General features: G+C 33.1%; 1 protein-coding gene across 1 annotated transcript; it reads left to right on the top strand.

The window, feature by feature from the left end:
- The first annotated feature begins 480 nt into the window (after positions 1-480).
- LOC117119540 lies at positions 481-13,196 on the top strand. The gene is made up of 5 exons (XM_033264363.1): positions 481-711; positions 1,056-1,589; positions 4,213-4,257; positions 4,706-4,774; positions 6,111-13,196. The coding sequence occupies exons 1-5, from the start codon at positions 561-563 to the stop codon at positions 12,332-12,334; spliced, it is 7,023 nt and encodes a 2,340-aa protein (XP_033120254.1). The 5' UTR covers positions 481-560; the 3' UTR covers positions 12,335-13,196.
- Positions 13,197-19,785: the final 6,589 nt, after the last annotated feature.

The raw sequence follows: 19,785 nt of genomic DNA, 5'->3' as shown, positions 1-19,785 counted from the left end.
TAGAATGGAGCCCATGTTACCCCTAGTTTTCATTCGGGGTGACCCCAAAAATTGAAAAAAAACTTAATCGCTCATTCTGGACCCTACTTTAGGCAATCATAACTTGAAATCTAAAGATGATACATTAAATCTGAGTGCAGATTCATAAAATTTGGCAACAAGTAAGTCAGAATGCCAACTTTGAGCTCTTTGTCTTGTCTGTAGACTAAAATATGGCATTCTGAAATCCGAAATTATTCAAAATGTCACTTTTCGCGATTCACGAGTGCATAAAATGACTAAGTCCAGCAAATTTCAAACGGCCATATCTCAAAAACGACATGGAGTATGACTTTCAAATTTTGCATGTGTTCATATGAGCAACATATCATTCTGACCAAATTTCATTAAAATTTGAGGGGGTCACCTGGGGATTTGTTCTGAAACTGGTTGATTTGACATGGAATCACCCATTATACTGTTGGGGATAGACAAATAATATTAGGAGTTGCAGTGATGACATCATGATTGGCTTATAAAATTTGTTTTGAAATGTAATTGACCGTACTATCAACACTCTCATGATTATGTCATACATTGTATGTATGTTCCATGTTTACTTTGAACCTCATTCCCAAGGCTGGAGTGCTCATGTTCATATTTTAGTTTTCCCCCTTTTCTTTACAGTTTATGGAGAAGCATCAACATCAGAAAGAGAAAAGTTAGACCAAGGTTTGTACTTATTAAAATATACCATTGTTAGTCATCAGCACAAAGTACACATAAGATAATAGCACCAGTATCTATTTTTGACTTGTGGATGGACATAAAATTCTCATTTAAGGGAAGTAAATTGGCAGTCTGGAATTCAAGTTATAACCTTGCAGTTGAAGCCTAAATTTGTCATTTTATTGTCGCAAATGAAACATACAAACTGTTGATAAGAAATTAGGTCGAGGTTGTACATTATAATTTTTTGGTCATAAGCATAAGATATTTGTGATTTCATGTTATTTCATTAATAAAATAATGTTAGTGCAAAATTATATAATGGATTTCATTTGTCTAATTTACAGAAATTTCTGAAGATGATTTTATGATTCTTAAGACCGTGGTTTCACGATGGTTTGACCAATGGGATTGCTTGAACAACCTGAAAGTTTTGTTCAAAGACTTATTACCAACTGCTGACTTACGTAGTGCTTTAAAGACAATCCACTTGTTCATTTCTTTAAATAAGTGTGGTAAATTAGATTCAAAAAATACCAGTCTCTTTTATTATGCTATAAATGTGACCGAAAGTTTTGGTTTATTAAAGGAAATTAAAAATGAACTACCATCATGTCCCTTTCCTAAAAATGTTAAGGATATTGAAATATCTGAAATCACACCTCACCGACTCAAACTGATGAAGTTGGGTTCATTACTGAAAAAAGCTGATGTAGACGATATTGATGGATTGTATAATGATACATTAAAGAATTATGCAGACAGCTGGAATTTGATTATGGATCTAGAAGAAAGAGGCGAAATTAAGGAAGGAAAGATGAATGATTTTGTTAAGAAGTTGAAGATTCTTAAAATTGAAGCAGCTGTAGATATTTTTAAAGGTAATTCAATGTTTTAACATAAAATTACATGAAATATGAAGATTATAGATTGATTGGTAATTCCTTCTACCTATTATTATTCTACAACATGCAAGATCTATTTTCTTTTATTGCAAATTGAGCAGATTTTCACTATAAATTACCATTATTGATATCAACTGGGGATAAAGTTTTGTCAACTAAATATCCTTCAACCTGAACCTATGTATGATTATATTAAAAATATACTAAGCAAAATATAAATATTTTTCTTTTGTGTATATGTTTGATTTCCAAGACTTATTAAACCAAAACATATGATTTCAATGTATTGACTATAAATTTTTAATCTCTTTATTTATGACAATATTTATTGTTGCCTTGTGATTTTATGAACCTGTACTATAGTTTGCAAGTTTATTTGTATGTTTATACTTTTGTATTTTTTGTGTAGTCTGAGCAAAGAGTGCAAAATCTGTTTGTTGAAGCTAATTGGCTGTTCTCTTTCCTGGCATATATATCTAGATAGAAATGCCAAATTAACATTATTGATGAAATAAGTATGATGTATTTTATTAATAGTATAATACAGACAATTCAAATCTGTCTCCAAACAGAGGTGCGTGATGGTGCGCGAGCGCGATCGCTCGCCTTCCATGACAAGGTCTGAGTACTATATGCATAATCAGCAGAGAGTACATAGATATTAGCACTGGTATTTATTTATATTTGAGGATGGACATAAAATTCTTGAAACTGTGAAAGACAAATGAATTGCCAGTGTAGGATTCAAATCATAACCTCGCAGTTGAAGCCTAAATCTTTTTATTGTCACAAAATTAAGCATTAAAATTGTTGAGGGATTACATTGAAGTTCATGCTAGTAAAGATCTGTGTTATAAAATCTGTTAATTTCATGCACTATTAAGCATTTAGTAGAGCTACACATACTGCACTAGTGGAAAATTATTATATGAAGCTTAGATTTAATGCTTGAAAATTTTTTCTGAGGCCTGCAAGGCCTGAAGGGAATTTTTGAATGCATTAAATCTTACCTAAGTATGATAATTTTCAACCTAGAATAGGATGTATGCAGCTAAACTAGTTGCTTTATAAGTCTCGCTGTCTTTTAATGTTAGTTTTGATAATCAACTGTTGTAGCAGTCATCGGTTGCTATAGTGATATGATCATACTGTGATACGCTGTGTATGCATTACATTTAGCTGTGTGCGCTTTATGCTAATATTCTTCTGCAGTACACAGCTAGTGAGACATTACATGTCAGTTCGGATACGATGAATAACTATTTTATTGTGTTTGAAGAACTTGTAATGCTATTTTGATAGACATTTGTCAAAGAAATAATTATTTAAGCATTTGAGAGAATACAGTAGGCCCTAATCACTTTTTGGTCGGTGCAGACAGGTAAAATCTTGCCTAGTTGGCCTCTGCGGCCTCTTGCCTAGGCCTACATCTAATTTCGTTCCTTATTGAGTATTTTCAAATAGGTCTACAATATTCCTATTAAATGTTTATTCTTTAGTTGATTAGGGTCCATTGATTCAAGGCATTTCTTAATTTTTCATACCTACTATTGAATTTGAAGTTACTTTCTTTGGGTTCTAATCAAACTCGTTTTACGAGAGTAATTTAAAAAAATTAACCTACCACTCTTGTCAACAAATTACCCTAGCCTAGAATATATCGCAGTGCGTAATATGTACAAAAGTTGAGTTTTGCACACAAACCTAAAAAAAATCAAGTCAAGCGTACACAATGTGTAAAAAAAAATTATTATACTGTTGGGGATAAACAAATAATATTAGGAGTTGCAGTGATGACATCATGATTGACTTATAAAATTTGTTTTGAAATGTAATTGACCGTACTATCAACACTCTCATGATTATGTCATACATTGTATGTATGTTCCATGTTTACTTTGAACCTCATTCCCAAGGCTGGAGTGCTCATGTTCATATTTTAGTTTTCCCCCTTTTCTTTACAGTTTATGGAGAAGCATCAACATCAGAAAGAGAAAAGTTAGACCAAGGTTTGTACTTATTAAAATATACCATTGTTAGTCATCAGCACAAAGATAAAATTACATGAAATATGAAGATTATAGATTGATTGGTAATTCCTTCTACCTATTATTATTCTACAACATGCAAGATCTATTTTCTTTTATTGCAAATTGAGCAGATTTTCACTATAAATTACCATTATTGATATCAACTGGGGATAAAGTTTTGTCAACTAAATATCCTTCAACCTGAACCTATGTATGATTATATTAAAAATATACTAAGCAAAATATAAATATTTTTCTTTTGTGTATATGTTTGATTTCCAAGACTTATTAAACCAAAACATATGATTTCAATGTATTGACTATAAATTTTTAATCTCTTTATTTATGACAATATTTATTGTTGCCTTGTGATTTTATGAACCTGTACTATAGTTTGCAAGTTTATTTGTATGTTTATACTTTTGTATTTTTTGTGTAGTCTGAGCAAAGAGCGCAAAATGTGTTTGTTGAAGCTAATTGGCTGTTCTCTTTCCTGGCATATATATCTAGATGGAAATGCCAAATTAATATTATTGATGAAATAAGTATGATGTATTTTATTAATACAGACAATTCAAATCTGTCTCCAAACTCTGGACAAGAGAATGATGAAGGTAATATATGATTCTCTATAATATAATTATTTATAATAGTAATTGTGATAGTAATTTATTCCTCTCTGAATATAGTAGTATGCAGTTAAACTCTTCATTTAGTACATTCTATTAAGATATTAAGGGGACACTTTTTGGCTGTAAAGCAGGGCGAAATCCATCTTTTAACATTACGGCTAACCCCTATGCAGGAGTTGTTTTTTTTTGTTTTTTTTATACCGGAGTTGTTTGCCTTAATTCTACTGTACACTGTACAAACTATATGATCTAGAGTTCAGTCTGCAAGCCATTTCAACATTTATTAAAATGTTTTGAACAAAATTATTTTATTTATTTCTGCACCCCTTGCAAATTGCCCTCATTTTCAAAGGGAATCAAACTATAAAACAAAATTTATCATGATAAATATAATATGTCTATATACATCTATTGCATGTATTTTGTAAAGGTTCTTGTACTGATCCTGAACATGTGGGTTCATCATCAAATCTACAGCACCAGGAGCAGCTAAGACAAGGTACAGTGGCATTATTGTGATTGATGATCCAAATAAGCAATACGGTATTAAGATAAACTTTAATGGTGCCTGCCTTGGAATGGTGTGGCCTGAATGGCCTGAAACGTACTCTAAAGTTGATTTTGAGCATTTAAAAGTGTTGACGCACACGTATGCGCACGTTATGATGCTCGCACGAGAAATTACGATACATGACATTCAACCTTGACCTGAAGTTAATAATATTGTAACATGTCATAAAAAACGCAAATTGCATGTAGATGACGTCATGCATGACTGATCACATTGGAAAGCTTATTGTAACTATTCCAGGCCAAGGCAAATGATTGTGGAAATTTTCATGTTATTAACTCTTGGCAAGTTTGAGATATCCTGCTTAACAAAAATAACCAGAAAAAAGAATGAAAAATAAACTGAAATAATATGAGGTGATTTGCTAAATACGGATCACCAATAATCTATATCAATTTTAATCACAGAGTCATCAACAATTAAGATTACAGTAGTGATAAACCTGTAAAATAAAAACAAAACAGGCATTTTATAAATGTTACAGTATTGCATTATAAAATAATATATTATTATTTTTTTATTATTATGAAGAGCTTGTTCAACTATGTCCTAGCCAAATTTCCATTGGCATGTGCCACTGAGCAGATTCACAGTTTTTTCTGGATATCTGGCACAATATAAATTCCATCGACTGATTGATTGAAAACTGAAGAATAACTTAACAGGCAGTTACAATAAGAAGTTAATTCACACTCACAACAGAGCCAGACAGAAGGGGTTATGGGCTATTTATTTGATTTTAAAATTTAAGGTGTATAACTGCACTGACCATCACATACACAATATTAAAACTATAACAAAAAACAGATGCTGGTGGCGCTTTTTCGAAATAGTATTTAACACTACAAAAAGTCAATAAATTAAAAACTTGTGGCTAGTCTAGCCCTAGTATTGTGTGGCAAAGGTCTATGGTATTTGAATGAAGATACACACCATGTAGAGTAGCATTTTTACTAAACATACAGTAGTTATTTTTACTTCAATTCATTAGTTTGATTAGGAAGTGTACCTGTAAGGAGTTTAGTATAGAAAACCATGAACACTTTTTGCTGCATGTTTTTTGAACAATTGTCTAAAAACAATATTCATAAATATCATGATCCATGATGATGATGATGATGGTGGCAGCAATGAATATTGTTTTAAATTTTTGATAGCTCCTAGTTAATGTTGATGGTATAATTTCTATGTTTGCTTATTATTACATAGTCAAAAATAGTTATTGGAAATACAGTAATACTGTATTGACATTATTATGTTTCAGATATGATTATCAGAGATTCCTTGACAGAACGGCAGAAAAAGCTGTATCAGAATGTCAAACAGATGACACCAGCAATCTGGCATGAAGATTATGCGGTAGATATTGCTGAAGTATTCACTGAACTCATCTTAATGCAATCTCGAAAAGGAGATGGACAAACACAATCCAAGTCAACATCTATAAAAAAGAAAGGTAGACCCACAACATTACCAGAGGTATTAAGTGTTATTGAATCAACAGATTCATGTAAGGTATTAATAACAGGAAAAGGAGGAATGGGTAAGACTACGCTCCTTAGATATATTACTCATCAGTGGGCTGTTAATGGTGCCAATAATGCCTTTGCTAATAAATTACTGTTTCTGAAAAATGTCAGAGACATTGAAGCAGCGGAAACGTTTTTGGACATTCTAAAAGATGAGTATTTTAAAGAATTAATTCTTATGAATAATTTGCCATCTGATTCAATTGAAAAGTTTCTATTCAACCATGCTGATGAAATAGTTATTTTGTTAGATGGATATGATGAATTACAAAAAGGTGCAAAAGATCCAGTAGGTCTATTCAATAGAATTGAATTGAGCCAAAGTACGGTGTTGATGTCATCTCGACCGGACAACCTACCTGTAGTTAAATTGATTAGGTGCTGTGATATGCATATTCAAGTAAAGGGATTTAGTCAAAAAAACATCAAGAAGTACATTTCTAATTATTTTTGCTCAATTGGTAGTAACAATAAGGGTAACTCACTAATTCAAGAATTTGATCTTGATTTGTTGTCTGATGATGAAGACTGTGATGAAGATGATGATGATGATGATGATGATGATGATGATGATGATGATAATGATGATAGTGGTTTCTTTGGTGGTAATCACAAAGAAGCATTTGAATTGTGCTCATCTCCATTGTTATTGCTTAAGATTTGTACCATATGGGAATACAAACAATGTCTACCCACAAACCTTTCTGATCTTTTTAAAGAACTGTTTTGTTGCATTTTAAATCAATATAAAAATAGAGGTGACAATAGAAGTTTTATTGACCAATTTGACAGAATTCCAAATGACTATCTACTTGCCATGCAACTATTAGGAGAATGTATGTATAAAGGTCTAAAGGAAAATAGACTCTATATTGACCAGTATGATTTGTCAAGGATGACAGATAATGACAAGTTGGTTCATTTAGCACTGGAACTTGGATTTGTGTACAAAGAGAGCCCTGTCCACCCAGATGATCTAAGGCAAATTAAAAACCCCCCGCACAAGTTGATCTCAGAGGCACTAGCAGGATTTTACCTGTCTGACAAAATTCAAAAAGGGCATTTGGAAGCTGTTGAATATGAGGTGGTAAGATCTAATAAATATTTAAATATGACAAGATTATTTGCAATTGGATTTCTTGGTCATGATGCTAGTAAATTGCTGTCACATTGGTTGGATGGAGGTTTTTCATCAATAGTACAAAGTCTTGTGCATGTAAAGACAGACTATAAAGACCGTGTAATATTAGAATTAGATAAAAACATGACCAGGGAAATGAAAGCATGCTGTAAGGAAATGTATGAATTATTTATAAGTATTTTTAATGTTGACAAAGACATGACAAATGGGCAATTATTTAAACTTATGACCATAATTCATGAATCTGAATTTGATGAAATTGAACAAATTGAAGAAACAGCAATTTCTTTGATAAATACATCCAGCAAATGGTCTTTTAGAAAGGCTTGCCATAAATTTGTACTTATCTCAATTGTAGCACAAAGTATGCCAACAGAAGTGTTTTTACAATATATTTCAAATTGGAGTGATAAGAAAATCAATATTTTGTCAGCGGAGATGAAAAACCTAGATTTTACATATAATCACACTTCCATCCATCTCAACTTTGAATTTAATTCATCATTTTTGATTCATTTCCTGATAAAGGCTAATGAACTATCTGATTTAATTTGTTATATGACATCTATGGTATTTAATTCTGTCATTAATGAGTTACACAAAAGTCATGTGCAGTTGAAATTACGAATACTTGATGTTAGTGGATCTGATCTGCATAATATTGATATTGCATCAGTAGGAAAGCTAATTGAAATAGCTCCTAAATTACAATACCTAGATGTAAGAAATTGTAATCTACCAATTGATATTGTGAGATTAATGATAACAGAATTTCAAACCAGTGAAACATTCAAAGACATTATCCTTAACTTAGATGGAAATGACCTTTCAGCTATTAAGGGTAAATCACTTGTACAGTTAGTGAATCACAGGGATAAGTCTTACTATTTCTTTTGGAGGAGTTATTTTTTTACAGTTGATCACCTAGAAAGTCTAGTTGAATCAATAATTCAAAATGAGACATTGAATTGGAGAAAAATAGATTTTAGTGAGACTGACCTATCATCAGTTAGTGGAAGAACATTAGCATGCCTTTTAAAGTTCTCCCCAGACCTGACCAAAATTAACATGAGTGCTTGCAATTTATCAGGCAGTATTGTTAATAAAATGATTGAAGAATGTGTTAGGATGAATGTAGTATTGAAAAACAACATCCTTAACTTGGGGGTATATGACCTTTCAGCTTTTAATGGTAAATCACTTGCAACGTTCGTGAGGGTAATTGATAAATCTAATGGTTTCTGTTGGAGGAGTTATTCCTTTACAGCTGATAACCTAAAAAGTCTAGTTGAATCAGTAGGTCAAAGTGAGACGTTGAATTGGAAAAGGGTAGATTTTAGTGAAACTAACCTGTCATCAATCAGTGGAAGAACATTAGCTTGCCTCTTTAAATTCTCCCCAGTCCTGATCCATGTTAATATGATGTATTGCTGTTTATCAGGCAGTATTGTTAATGAAATGATGGAGGAGTGTACTAGGATGAATGTAGCATTAAAGGAAAACATGCTTAGATTAGAGAGAAATGATCTTTCAGCTATCAATGGTAAATCACTTGCAGAGTTAGTGGTAAGGGTTAGGGTAATTGATAAACCTGATGATTTCTTTTGGAGGAAATATTCCTTTACAGTTGAAAACCTAGAAAGTCTAGTTGAATCAGTAGGTGAAAATGAAATGTTAAATTGGACAGAATTAAATTTGAGTAAGATTAACTTATCATCAGTCAGTGGAAGAACATTAGCTTGTCTGTTTAATTTCTCCCCACACCTGATATTTATTTCGATGTTCGATTGCTTGTTGTCAGGCAGTATTGTTAATGAAATGATGGAGGAATGTGCTAAGACATTAATGAAAAAAGAATGCAAGCTTTGGTTAGAGTTCAATGACCTTTCAGCTATTAATGGTAAATCCCTTGCATGGTTAATCTTACTCCAATTTGAAAATTATCTAGACCTCCATTGTTTTACTTTTGTTTGGGGAAGGTATTGTTTTACAGCTGGTAACCTAGAAATGCTGTTTGCATCAATAGGTCCGAATGATAGATTGAATTGGCGCAGAGTAAGTTTGCATAGGATTAACCTATCATCAATCTCTGGAAGAACATTAGCTTGCATTTTTAAGTTCTCCCCAGACCTAACCCATATTGACATGAGTGATTGCAGTTTATCAAGCAGTATTGTTAATGACATGATGGAGGAGTGTACTAGGATGAATGTAGTATTGAAAGAAAACATGCTTAGATTAGAGGAAAATGATCTTTCAGCTATTAATGGTAAATCACTTGCAGAGTTAGTGAGGGTAATTGATAAATCTGATGGTTTCTGTTGGAGGAGTTATTCCTTTACAGTTGATAACCTAGAAAGTCTAGTTGAATCAGTAGGTGAAAATGAAATATTAAATTGGACAAAATTAAATTTGAGTAAGATTAGCCTATCTTCAATCAGTGGGAAAACATTAGCTTGCCTTTATAAGATCTCCCCAGACCTAACCCATATTGACATGAGTGATTGCTGTTTATCAGGCAGTATTGTTAATGAAATGATGGAGGAGTGTACTAGGATGAATGTAGCATTGAAAGAAAACATGCTTAGATTAGAGGGAAATGATCTTTCAGCTATCAATGGTAAATCACTTGCAGAGTTAGTGAGGGTAATTGATAAATCTGATGGTTTCTGTTGGAGGAGTTATTCCTTTACAGTTGATAACCTAGAAAGTCTAGTTGAATCAGTAGGTGAAAATGAAATGTTAAATTGGACAAAATTAGATTTGAGTATGATTAGCCTATCTTCACTCAGTGGGAAAACATTAGCTTGCCTTTTTAAGATCTCCCCAGTCCTGATCCATGTTAATATGATGTATTGCTGTTTATCAGGCAGTATTGTTAATGAAATGATGGAGGAGTGTACTAGGATGAATGTAGCATTGAAAGAAAACATGCTTAGATTAGAGGAAATTGATCTTTCAGCTATTAATGGTAAATCACTTGCAGAGTTAGTGAGGGTAATTGATAAATCTGATGGTTTCTGTTGGAGGAGTTATTCCTTTACAGTTGATCACCTAGAAAGTCTAGTTGAATCAGTAGGTGAAAATGAAATGTTAAATTGGACAAAATTAGATTTGAGTAAGATTAGCCTATCTTCACTCAGTGGGAAAACATTAGCTTGCCTTTTTAAGATCTCCCCAGACCTGATCCATTTTGATATGATGTATTGCTGTTTATCAGCCAGTATTGTTAATGAAATGATGAAGGAGTGTACTAGGATGAATGTAGCATTGAAAGAAAACATGCTTAGATTAGAGGAAAATGATCTTTCAGCTATTAATGGTAAATCACTTGCAGAGTTAGTGAGGGTAATTGATAAATCTAATGGTTTCTTTTGGAGGAAATATTCCTTTACAGTTGATAACCTAGAAAGTCTAGTTGAATCAGTAGGTGAAAATGAAATGTTAAATTGGACAAAATTAGATTTGAGTAAGATTAGCCTATCTTCACTCAGTGGGAAAACATTAGCTTGCCTTTATAAGATCTCCCCAGACCTGATCCATGTTAATATGATGTATTGCTGTTTATCAGCCAGTATTGTTAATGAAATGATGAAGGAGTGTACTAGGATGAATGTAGCATTGAAAGAAAACATGCTTAGATTAGAGGAAAATGATCTTTCAGCTATTAATGGTAAATCACTTGCAGAGTTAGTGAGGGTAATTGATAAATCTGATGGTTTCTGTTGGAGGAGTTATTCCTTTACAGTTGATAACCTAAAAAGTCTAGTTGAATCAGTAGGTGAAAATGAAATGTTAAATTGGACAAAATTAGATTTTAGTATGATTAGCCTATCTTCACTCAGTGGGAAAACATTAGCTTGCCTTTTTAAGATTTCCCCAGTCCTGATCCATGTTAATATGATGTATTGCTGTTTATCAGGCAGTATTGTTGATGAAATGATGGAGGAGTGTACTAGGATGAATGTAGCATTAAAAGAAAACATGCTTAGATTAGAGGAAAATGATCTTTCAGCTATTAATGGTAAATCACTTGCAGAGTTAGTGAGGGTAATTGATAAATCTGATGGTTTCTGTTGGAGGAGTTATTCCTTTACAGTTGAAAACCTAGAAAATCTAGTTGAATCAGTAGATGAAAATAAAATATTAAATTGGACAAAATTAAATTTGAGTAAGATTAGCCTATCTTCAATCAGTGGGAAAACATTAGCTTGCCTTTGTAAGATCTCCCCAGACCTGATCCATTTTAATATGATGTATTGCTGTTTATCAGCCAATATTGTTGATGAAATGATGGAGGAGTGTACTAGGATGAATGTAGCATTAAAGGAAAACATGCTTAGCTTAGAGAGAAATGACCTATCAGCTATTAATGGTAAATCACTTGCAGCATTAGTGCGGATAGGTAATTATAAAGATTATTTTGTGTGGAGACATTATTCCTTTACAGCTGATCACCTAGAAAGCCTAGTTCAATCAGTAAGTGAAAGTGAGACATTAAATTGGAAAAGGGTAGAATTGAGCAAGACTAACCTATCTTCAATCAGTGGAAGAACATTAGCTTGCCTTTATAAGATCTCCCCAGACCTAATCCATATTGAGATGATTAATTGCAATTTATCAAGCAGTATTATTAATGAAATGATGAAGGAATGTGCTAGGATGAATGTAGTATTGAGAGCTAATGTTTTTAATTTTCGCCAATCATACATATACTGGCAACCTCCTCCTCCTCCTCCTCCTCCCCCTCCAGGGAGGGGGATAAAGAGATGTCCGAAAGTGGGTGCCGAAAGAGAGGCCAAAAGTGAGGCGGATTGAGATAATAACATCCTAGGTGGTCCGGAGTCATGCCCCCGCAAAATGTTTGTTACTGAGTGCCCCAAAATAACCTCTAAGGCATTTTGGGCGATTATTTTTTTCTTTTTGTTTCTTCTTTTTCTTTTTTTTCCTTTTTTTTAACTTCCAAAAGGTGGGGCCGAGGCCAGTCCCCCCTAAATCTGCCGCTGCCCACTACCCATAAGTGCATGTTTTGTATTTGTTGCTAAAATGATTAGATTAATGGATGGTCCCTTAGTTTACCTCCATAGTATTGATCATACTTGTATATTTACCTCCATAGTATTGATCATACTAGTAAGACAACGGATATGGTAACATCATTTGTCTGTTTTAATAATTTTATTTGAACAAACTAAGGGGTGAGGAATGTGATGGAATAACATAACACATAGTGAACAATCAATTACAATACACACAAAAACAGTAAAAAATCTAAATATATAACTTAATTTTTTACATTTAAACACAAGAAAAAAAATTTAAAAAGCTTTTTTGAATAATGCTAATTTTAGTAAGGAATTTATTATACATGCAATTTAAAATAACAATTAAATTTGATATGTGGTCTGACAAGTGAACAATATAGATTAATTATTGGTGATCCGCTCCGCTAGCGGATCACCTCTTGTTATTGTCAGAGATCTTTTTTTTTTTTCTAGCTTCTTCCCATTTCTTGTTAGCACGATATCTAAAAACTGGCACGAGATTCATGCATGCACGCTTCAACAAATATTTAGCTTGGCCTGGAATAGTCACAATAAGGTTTTCAAAGTGCGCAGTTATGCGTGACATCATCTATGCGCAATTTTGCGTTTTTACATTATCGATCATAGCCTAACCAATTGCCATTTCGAAATCGTATTAAGTGAGCATTAACTTTGGGTTAATGTTGAATGTACTGTACCTTAATTTTACGCGTGCGCTTCATTACGTGCGCATCAAATTTTTAAAATGCTCAAAATCACTTTTTGACTAAATTAGAGCACGTTTCAAGCCATTTTGAGCATTTCAAAATTATTTTGAATTTTCCAATACGCGCGCATTTTTACGCGCGCAGCACGTATGAAAGCTAGACATGTTTTTCCACATAGTTTGGGTTCCTGACATTGTTTTCACAAATTTCCATTCTTTTTGGTCATCTTATGGCCAATAGCAATGCCGTACGTGCGCATCAAACATAAGTATCTGCGCATATTTGTGCCGATATACAGTGAAAATATGCTAAAATCAGGCCTATTTTTAATCAGTTATAGCTCCTTAGGATGAAAGGTGACCCCCAATTTTTATTACATATTCTGAAAGCACATAAGTTGTAAATATGATTTTATAGATCATAATGGCTGATCGGACATTGTGACATCATCATATTGGCATCTGAATTCAAAGAAAGTGTATTTTAGCTATGACGTCATTTTTGAAAATACCCATTTGAGCGTATCCCGCTTATCCTTGATCGATCGTCTTCCAACTTTAAATATGTTATAACTGAGACAATTCTCTTTCATATATTTGACTTCTTTTTACATTTTGATGACATCATCATGGTCAAAAAAATTGTTTTTTCTGACCCCCACATCTTTCTTTCCTCAAAACGTTGATGAGCCCATATCATCTTAACCATTCGTCATTTCTGAATCATATTAAGTGAGCATAATCTTCAGGTCAAGGTTGAATGTCATGTCCCTTAATTTTCCGTTCGTGCTTTTAAGCGTGCACGTACGCGTGCGTCAACATTTATATATGCTTAAAACCATATATATATTTTTAATCAGTTATAGCTTCTTAGGATGAATGGTGACCCCCAATTTTTATTACATATTCTGAAAGCACGTGAGTTGTAGATATGATTTTATAGATCATTATGGCTGATCGGACATTGTGACGTCGTCATATTGCCATCTGAATTTAAAAAACTGAATTTTTATATATGGTAAACATTATGAATGATAATAAGTTACTCACCAACAGGCGTTTGTCAATGAGAGTTGATACATATATCTCATGAGTGAACATTTCGTGACATTACCATGCGCACGTGCGTCATGGCGTGCGCATACGCATAAGTAAATCTTTTAAAATGCTTCAAATTCTTAAAAAAATGAATTAGCGTATACTTTGGGCCATTTTCAGCATTTTAAAATTGTTCAATCTGCACCGCGCATACTTCCTCGAGGGTCAAATTGCGGCGGATCACCTAACTCGTCCTCAGTGACGAGTTCAAATCTAGTTGCTTTTTGGTTCTTTATATTCCAACAGTTACGTTTAATTAGGCCTAGCATTCTATTACTTTTGCAGCAAACCTGAACCACAGGTTATCACATTCCTCACCCCTTAGTTTGTTCAAGATAAACCAGTCATTTAAACATAACATCATTAACACTGTATAGAATTTAAGAAGTTGTTGTTGAAGCTCAATATTATAATACTAGAAAGTTAACCTTTATGAATCTTTTTCTTTTACTTTTCCTGCTTATTTTTTAATTTATTTTTTTAAACATAAGCAAACAAGAACAATACTATAGTCATAAGGGTGGACTACCCTTGACTAATTCAACATTGATCATAAGGTGTTATTCTGACCTTCACAATGCAGACTTCTACATATTCAATCTATCTGGTGGTTTTTTTTATTGTAAGTGAATGCCTTGGCGGATAGGAGACTTTCCTCTGTTGCGCTTACAGTATCGGTATCTTCGCTTCCTGACAACTTCACATTTTCACTAGTTGGCAAGATAATCGACGATGGAATATCTGATACAAATACATCATCTGCTATCTCTGTTGTGCATTTTTTGAATGTGGTAGTGATGTTTCTTCATGACTTAACCATTACTTAGCTTAACCATACCTGTACGCTCAACTACTATACTGTTTAACCAACTTCCTTTAAGAACATTGTGGACAAACACTGGACCATCGATATGAAACGAGCGATGTTTTGCATGTACATGATATTTTGTGATGCTTGCTTTTCGCACACTGTGCGACCTATGTCACGTTTTACTGCTTCCAAATGTGTTCGAACTTGTCTTCCAAACATTAGTTCTGAGGGCGTACGCCCTGTGTTTGAATGCAGTGTTTTACGGTAGTGAAATAAAAACCTTGCCAATTTTGTTTCGATGTTACCGCTGGTCATCTTTTCCAAACCATCTTTCACAACTTGAACAGCTCGTTCAGCTGGGCGATTTGACACTGGATGTTATGGCGCAGTGCGAACATGTTTAGCAAAATAAAAAATTTTAAAAAAAGCTCCCTCCTTCATCACTTTTCCTGCCCAGATAGGGTGATAAACTAATAATATTTTTTATAGGGCCTAATGGTAAATCACTGGCAGAGTTTGTGAGGATAGTCTTATGGTTTCTTATGGAGAAGTTAATGTTTTACAGCTGATAAGGCTGGTTGTGTCAGTAGATGACAAAATGAATTGGACAGAATTATATTTGAGTAGGATTAATCTATTATCGATCAACGGAAGACCATTAGCTTGCTTTCTGAAGTTCTTTCTCCCCAAGGCTGATCCATATTGACATGGTTCTTTCCAGTTTATCAGCCAGTATTGTTAATGAAATAATGGAAAAATGTGGGAGGATGAATGTTGTATTGAAAGATAACATGCTTAGTTTAGTGGGAAATGACATTGGTAATAATAGTTCAGAGTTCAGAGTCAGTGTGAGTAATTGATAAGGCTTATGGTTTATTTTTTTTTCTCTTTTGTGTGGGTAGCACACCTTTATTAAAAAAAAAAACAAAAACATATCACATATTCAAATCATTTACTTGTACATTATTTTTTTCATTATAAAAGTCATCATCACATCACATTAAATATTAAATGTCATAAATAAAAAAATTAATATTATGTTTAACATTATTTCAATAATATACTTTTTAAAAAATATATAATACTGTATTTCTAAACATATTATCAATAGTAATAATAAACATATTATCATAATCATAAATCAGTTATCCTCTGGAGTCATTATGACTTACAGTTTCTTATGGAGGCAGTGGCATACAGTAGCTACAGAGAGTGCAGCCAGTGTAAAGTACTGGGGCCCAGGGCTATTTGGGGCCCATTCATAAATAGACCTGAAAATAATAATTTAAAATTATTTCCAAATTAATTTTGAAAAAAAAAATGGTCAGTCTGTGAATAATAGTAATAATAATAATAATAATAATAATCAGTTTTTAGAGTATAATTATTGATTACTGATTTCTATACAGTAGTGTATTCAAATGGGCCCCGGTGGGCCCGACCCCCTATTTTTTTTCAAAATAAAAAAAAATTATATTATATTAAAAGTCTGAGAGTCCCATTTCCGGCCATCTAGAGGTGCGATAATCATAAATTGTCTTGCCACAACTGAGGTGGTCTTCATCCTCCACCTGTGGAAATCCCTCCCTGGCCCATCTATTTCAAATTTCCTGATCCACCACTGCAATTGTTTAATTTTATGTGTCACCAATTTTCTTTATTAATTTAGAAAAGTTGCTCCTCTGAAAATATTTTTTAATCCGATTATAATTAGTATTTATTACTAACACATGCCTTTAGGAGGAGGGGGTGAAAGAAGCAATTCTTATAATGAATTTTTTGAGAAATTTAGGGAATTTTCCTGTCACATCAAGGGACTTGCACTGGGGCACTTTCGCAACTAGTACGCCACTGTATGGAGGAACATTATTAATGAAATGAAGGAAGAATCCTAGAAAAAATGTAGTATTGGGAGAAAATAACTTGAGGGCAATGACCTATACTAAAAATGACATTGCTAATGCAAGAATTAAATCAGGCTTAGGGGCATGGCAAGGCACAGTTTAAAAAAAAGCTGAGATTTTATTAAATTTTCTGTCAGTTTAAACATTACGCCTTGAAGGCATTATGCAATTGTAGGGCATCAATCATAAGGGCATAATCCTGCCATGAAAGTCATGGCGAAGACCATGTTTAAAACTTTCTACACTGGAAAATGTACTTTAAACATTGGACGGATGGCCTATAAAAATCTTGCATAATGCCTTCAATTGAAGATTTTGACAAATTTTTACCACAAAGAATATTTAAGCTAGGCGTGATATTATTACTGATTGAATGACCCAGTGAACCTATTTCCAGAGTGACGTAGTGCACTTCAGAAAATTGTTCACTTAATTCTTGAATAAGTTGGAGATAATTAGATTTATTTGATTTTCTAGTTTTTCGCATTATTAGACTCTCTTTTGCATTATATAGTGGGGTCATCAATCAAAACAACATCAATCCTAGCTGAAGTAAGACAAATATAATTTGGAATAGTGGAGGAAGCTTGACACCCAATCATTCAGATCAGCATACAGTAAATGTGAACATTTTCTGAGATGAGTTCTTTAAGATGTTGAAATGTACAGGCATGCAGCATATATTTTTTATAGGCATATACAGTTTGTATATGTTTGTTCAGACATGTTGAAATGGTTCATTATCCAAAATCTAGCAGAAGGATGTGATATATTTGACCATATACTGTATGTATAAAGTAAGTGTACACTATCAAAACCCAATATAATTTTATCTGTTTGGTTTGACAAGCACCTGATAGCTTCTGTCTAGTTTTAGATATAAACAATAATGCTGTTAATTATTATTTCAATACTTTTATTTTGCTGGTTATTGTGTGTGTATGTACACTGTACAATGCTGGTTGTAGTTCATTATTAGCAACTGGAACCAATGTTGTATATGTCCTGGTGTATTACTGTACTGTACAAAATATAATTTTCTTGTATCTTGTATATCAAAATCACAACTGAATGATACAGTACATTCACTTGGTATGATGAAATTATTATACTGTTATTTAATGCATTTGGTTTTTTAGTCATGTGCAAACGAGACTGACCTACAATAAATTATTCATTTGGATATGAATTTTTTAAAGCCTTGTTTTTTCAGGTTACAACCCATTTTCATATCCCTCATTTTTAGGCTGACAATGGCGTATTGCAAGGTCAGAGTGCTCCAACCCATGTCCAAATTTGATGACATCATTTTCAAGTATAGATGCCCAGAAACAGCATTCTGATAACTGAAACACGCTTTTGGACAAATATAATAATTAAAATTATTTTCACAATCTTGTGATATGACATCGGTGCTATACATAACTTCCAATTTTTTTCACAACGCTTTGCCAATTAAGATACTTGTACAAAACTCGATAATTTTTAGGCTAGCAAGAATCAGCAACCCTCAGAAACATTACGGAGCTTTCGATTGCACAACAACGGTTGAACGTAGAACGTAATGATGTCACTAAAAGTCATCTGCGTATGTGAGAACGTTAAGTTCTCCTCAGCGCGTGTATTCTAGGATGCAATTTGGCCAAAACTGTCTATGCAGAGAACGTAAGATGCCCGGTAACAAGCGTCATTGCGTAAATCGAAAGCTCCCCATTTTGCTGAACCAAACTTGTTGGTCACGACACATTGTTTGAGAACCAGTCTTTATATTTTGCATTTTAATCATGTAAAGCTTGCTTTCCATACAATCACTACACAATTGCTACAGCGTTTTCACTGCAATGCTTGCACTGCGTAGCTGTCCCCGACGCAGTCGGGAATGCTTCCTGATTCAACTGACAAATTAGCGTTGCCAAAGGAGTCAGCAATAGCGTGTAGCGATTTTTATGGAAACTGAGCTTTATACACCAGCAAGAATTCAACCCTACTACTGTGTAGTGATGCAAACAATGTGGAAATTGCTTTTTGTATCAAATTGTGTCTCAATGTGTAATGATTTTTTATATTTGATTGTACAGTATTTTGGAAAGATCTTAGTCTTTAAGTTAACATAGTTTGTAAAAAATGTTATATTTGATTGATTGTTGAAGTAAATGTTAAGAAAGTCATGTCATGCAACAATTATTTGCAATTCTTTAATTTAAGTTTCTTTCTAAGAATTTGTGTGTTGATGTACATTTTTTAAAGATTATGTTAAATGAGATATTAACGGCAGACGGGAGGGGCTTTTATCATTTTCTGAATTTATCATTTCTATTGAGTTAAATTCGGACTTTTAACCGTTAGATGATTTCTGTTTATTTTTATGAACAATAAATTTTTCTTGAATTTTGAATCTGCTTGTATTTCTTGTATCCTGAGCAGCCATTTCATCTTGCCTTAATAATTTCCTATATACTACAGATCTAGGATTCCTATCTATAAACATTACACAGTACTTTAATGCTGATAGTTGCTGCACCCCAACCATGTCAAGTTCCAGGGAGAAGAAATACCCAATAATTCTTAAGCTTCAAAGTCGATTGAATAAGCTTTTCAAATTCCTTACTTATCATCATAGAGGCTTTCTGAGCAACCACTCCTCGATAGCGTTAATATATATATATATATATATATATATATATATATATATACTTATACTTATA

Source organism: Anneissia japonica, unplaced genomic scaffold, assembly GCF_011630105.1.
Source record: "Anneissia japonica isolate Jap-2015-1 unplaced genomic scaffold, ASM1163010v1 scaffold15629_len23791_cov128, whole genome shotgun sequence".
Lineage (NCBI taxonomy): Eukaryota > Metazoa > Echinodermata > Crinoidea > Comatulida > Comatulidae > Anneissia > Anneissia japonica.
The sequence above is the reverse complement of the archived record's forward strand: the minus strand, read 5'-3'. Positions and strand labels throughout refer to the sequence as shown.

Excerpts from the sequence above, each read along its gene's own strand:
- LOC117119540 (XM_033264363.1), top strand. The coding sequence starts at position 561 with ATGATTATGTCATACATTGTATGTATGTTCCATGTTTACTTTGAACCT. Across the intron at positions 712-1,055 it reads AAGAGAAAAGTTAGACCAAG|AAATTTCTGAAGATGATTTT; the intron begins GTTTGTACTTAT and ends TCTAATTTACAG. Across the intron at positions 1,590-4,212 it reads AGCTGTAGATATTTTTAAAG|ACAATTCAAATCTGTCTCCA; the intron begins GTAATTCAATGT and ends TTATTAATACAG.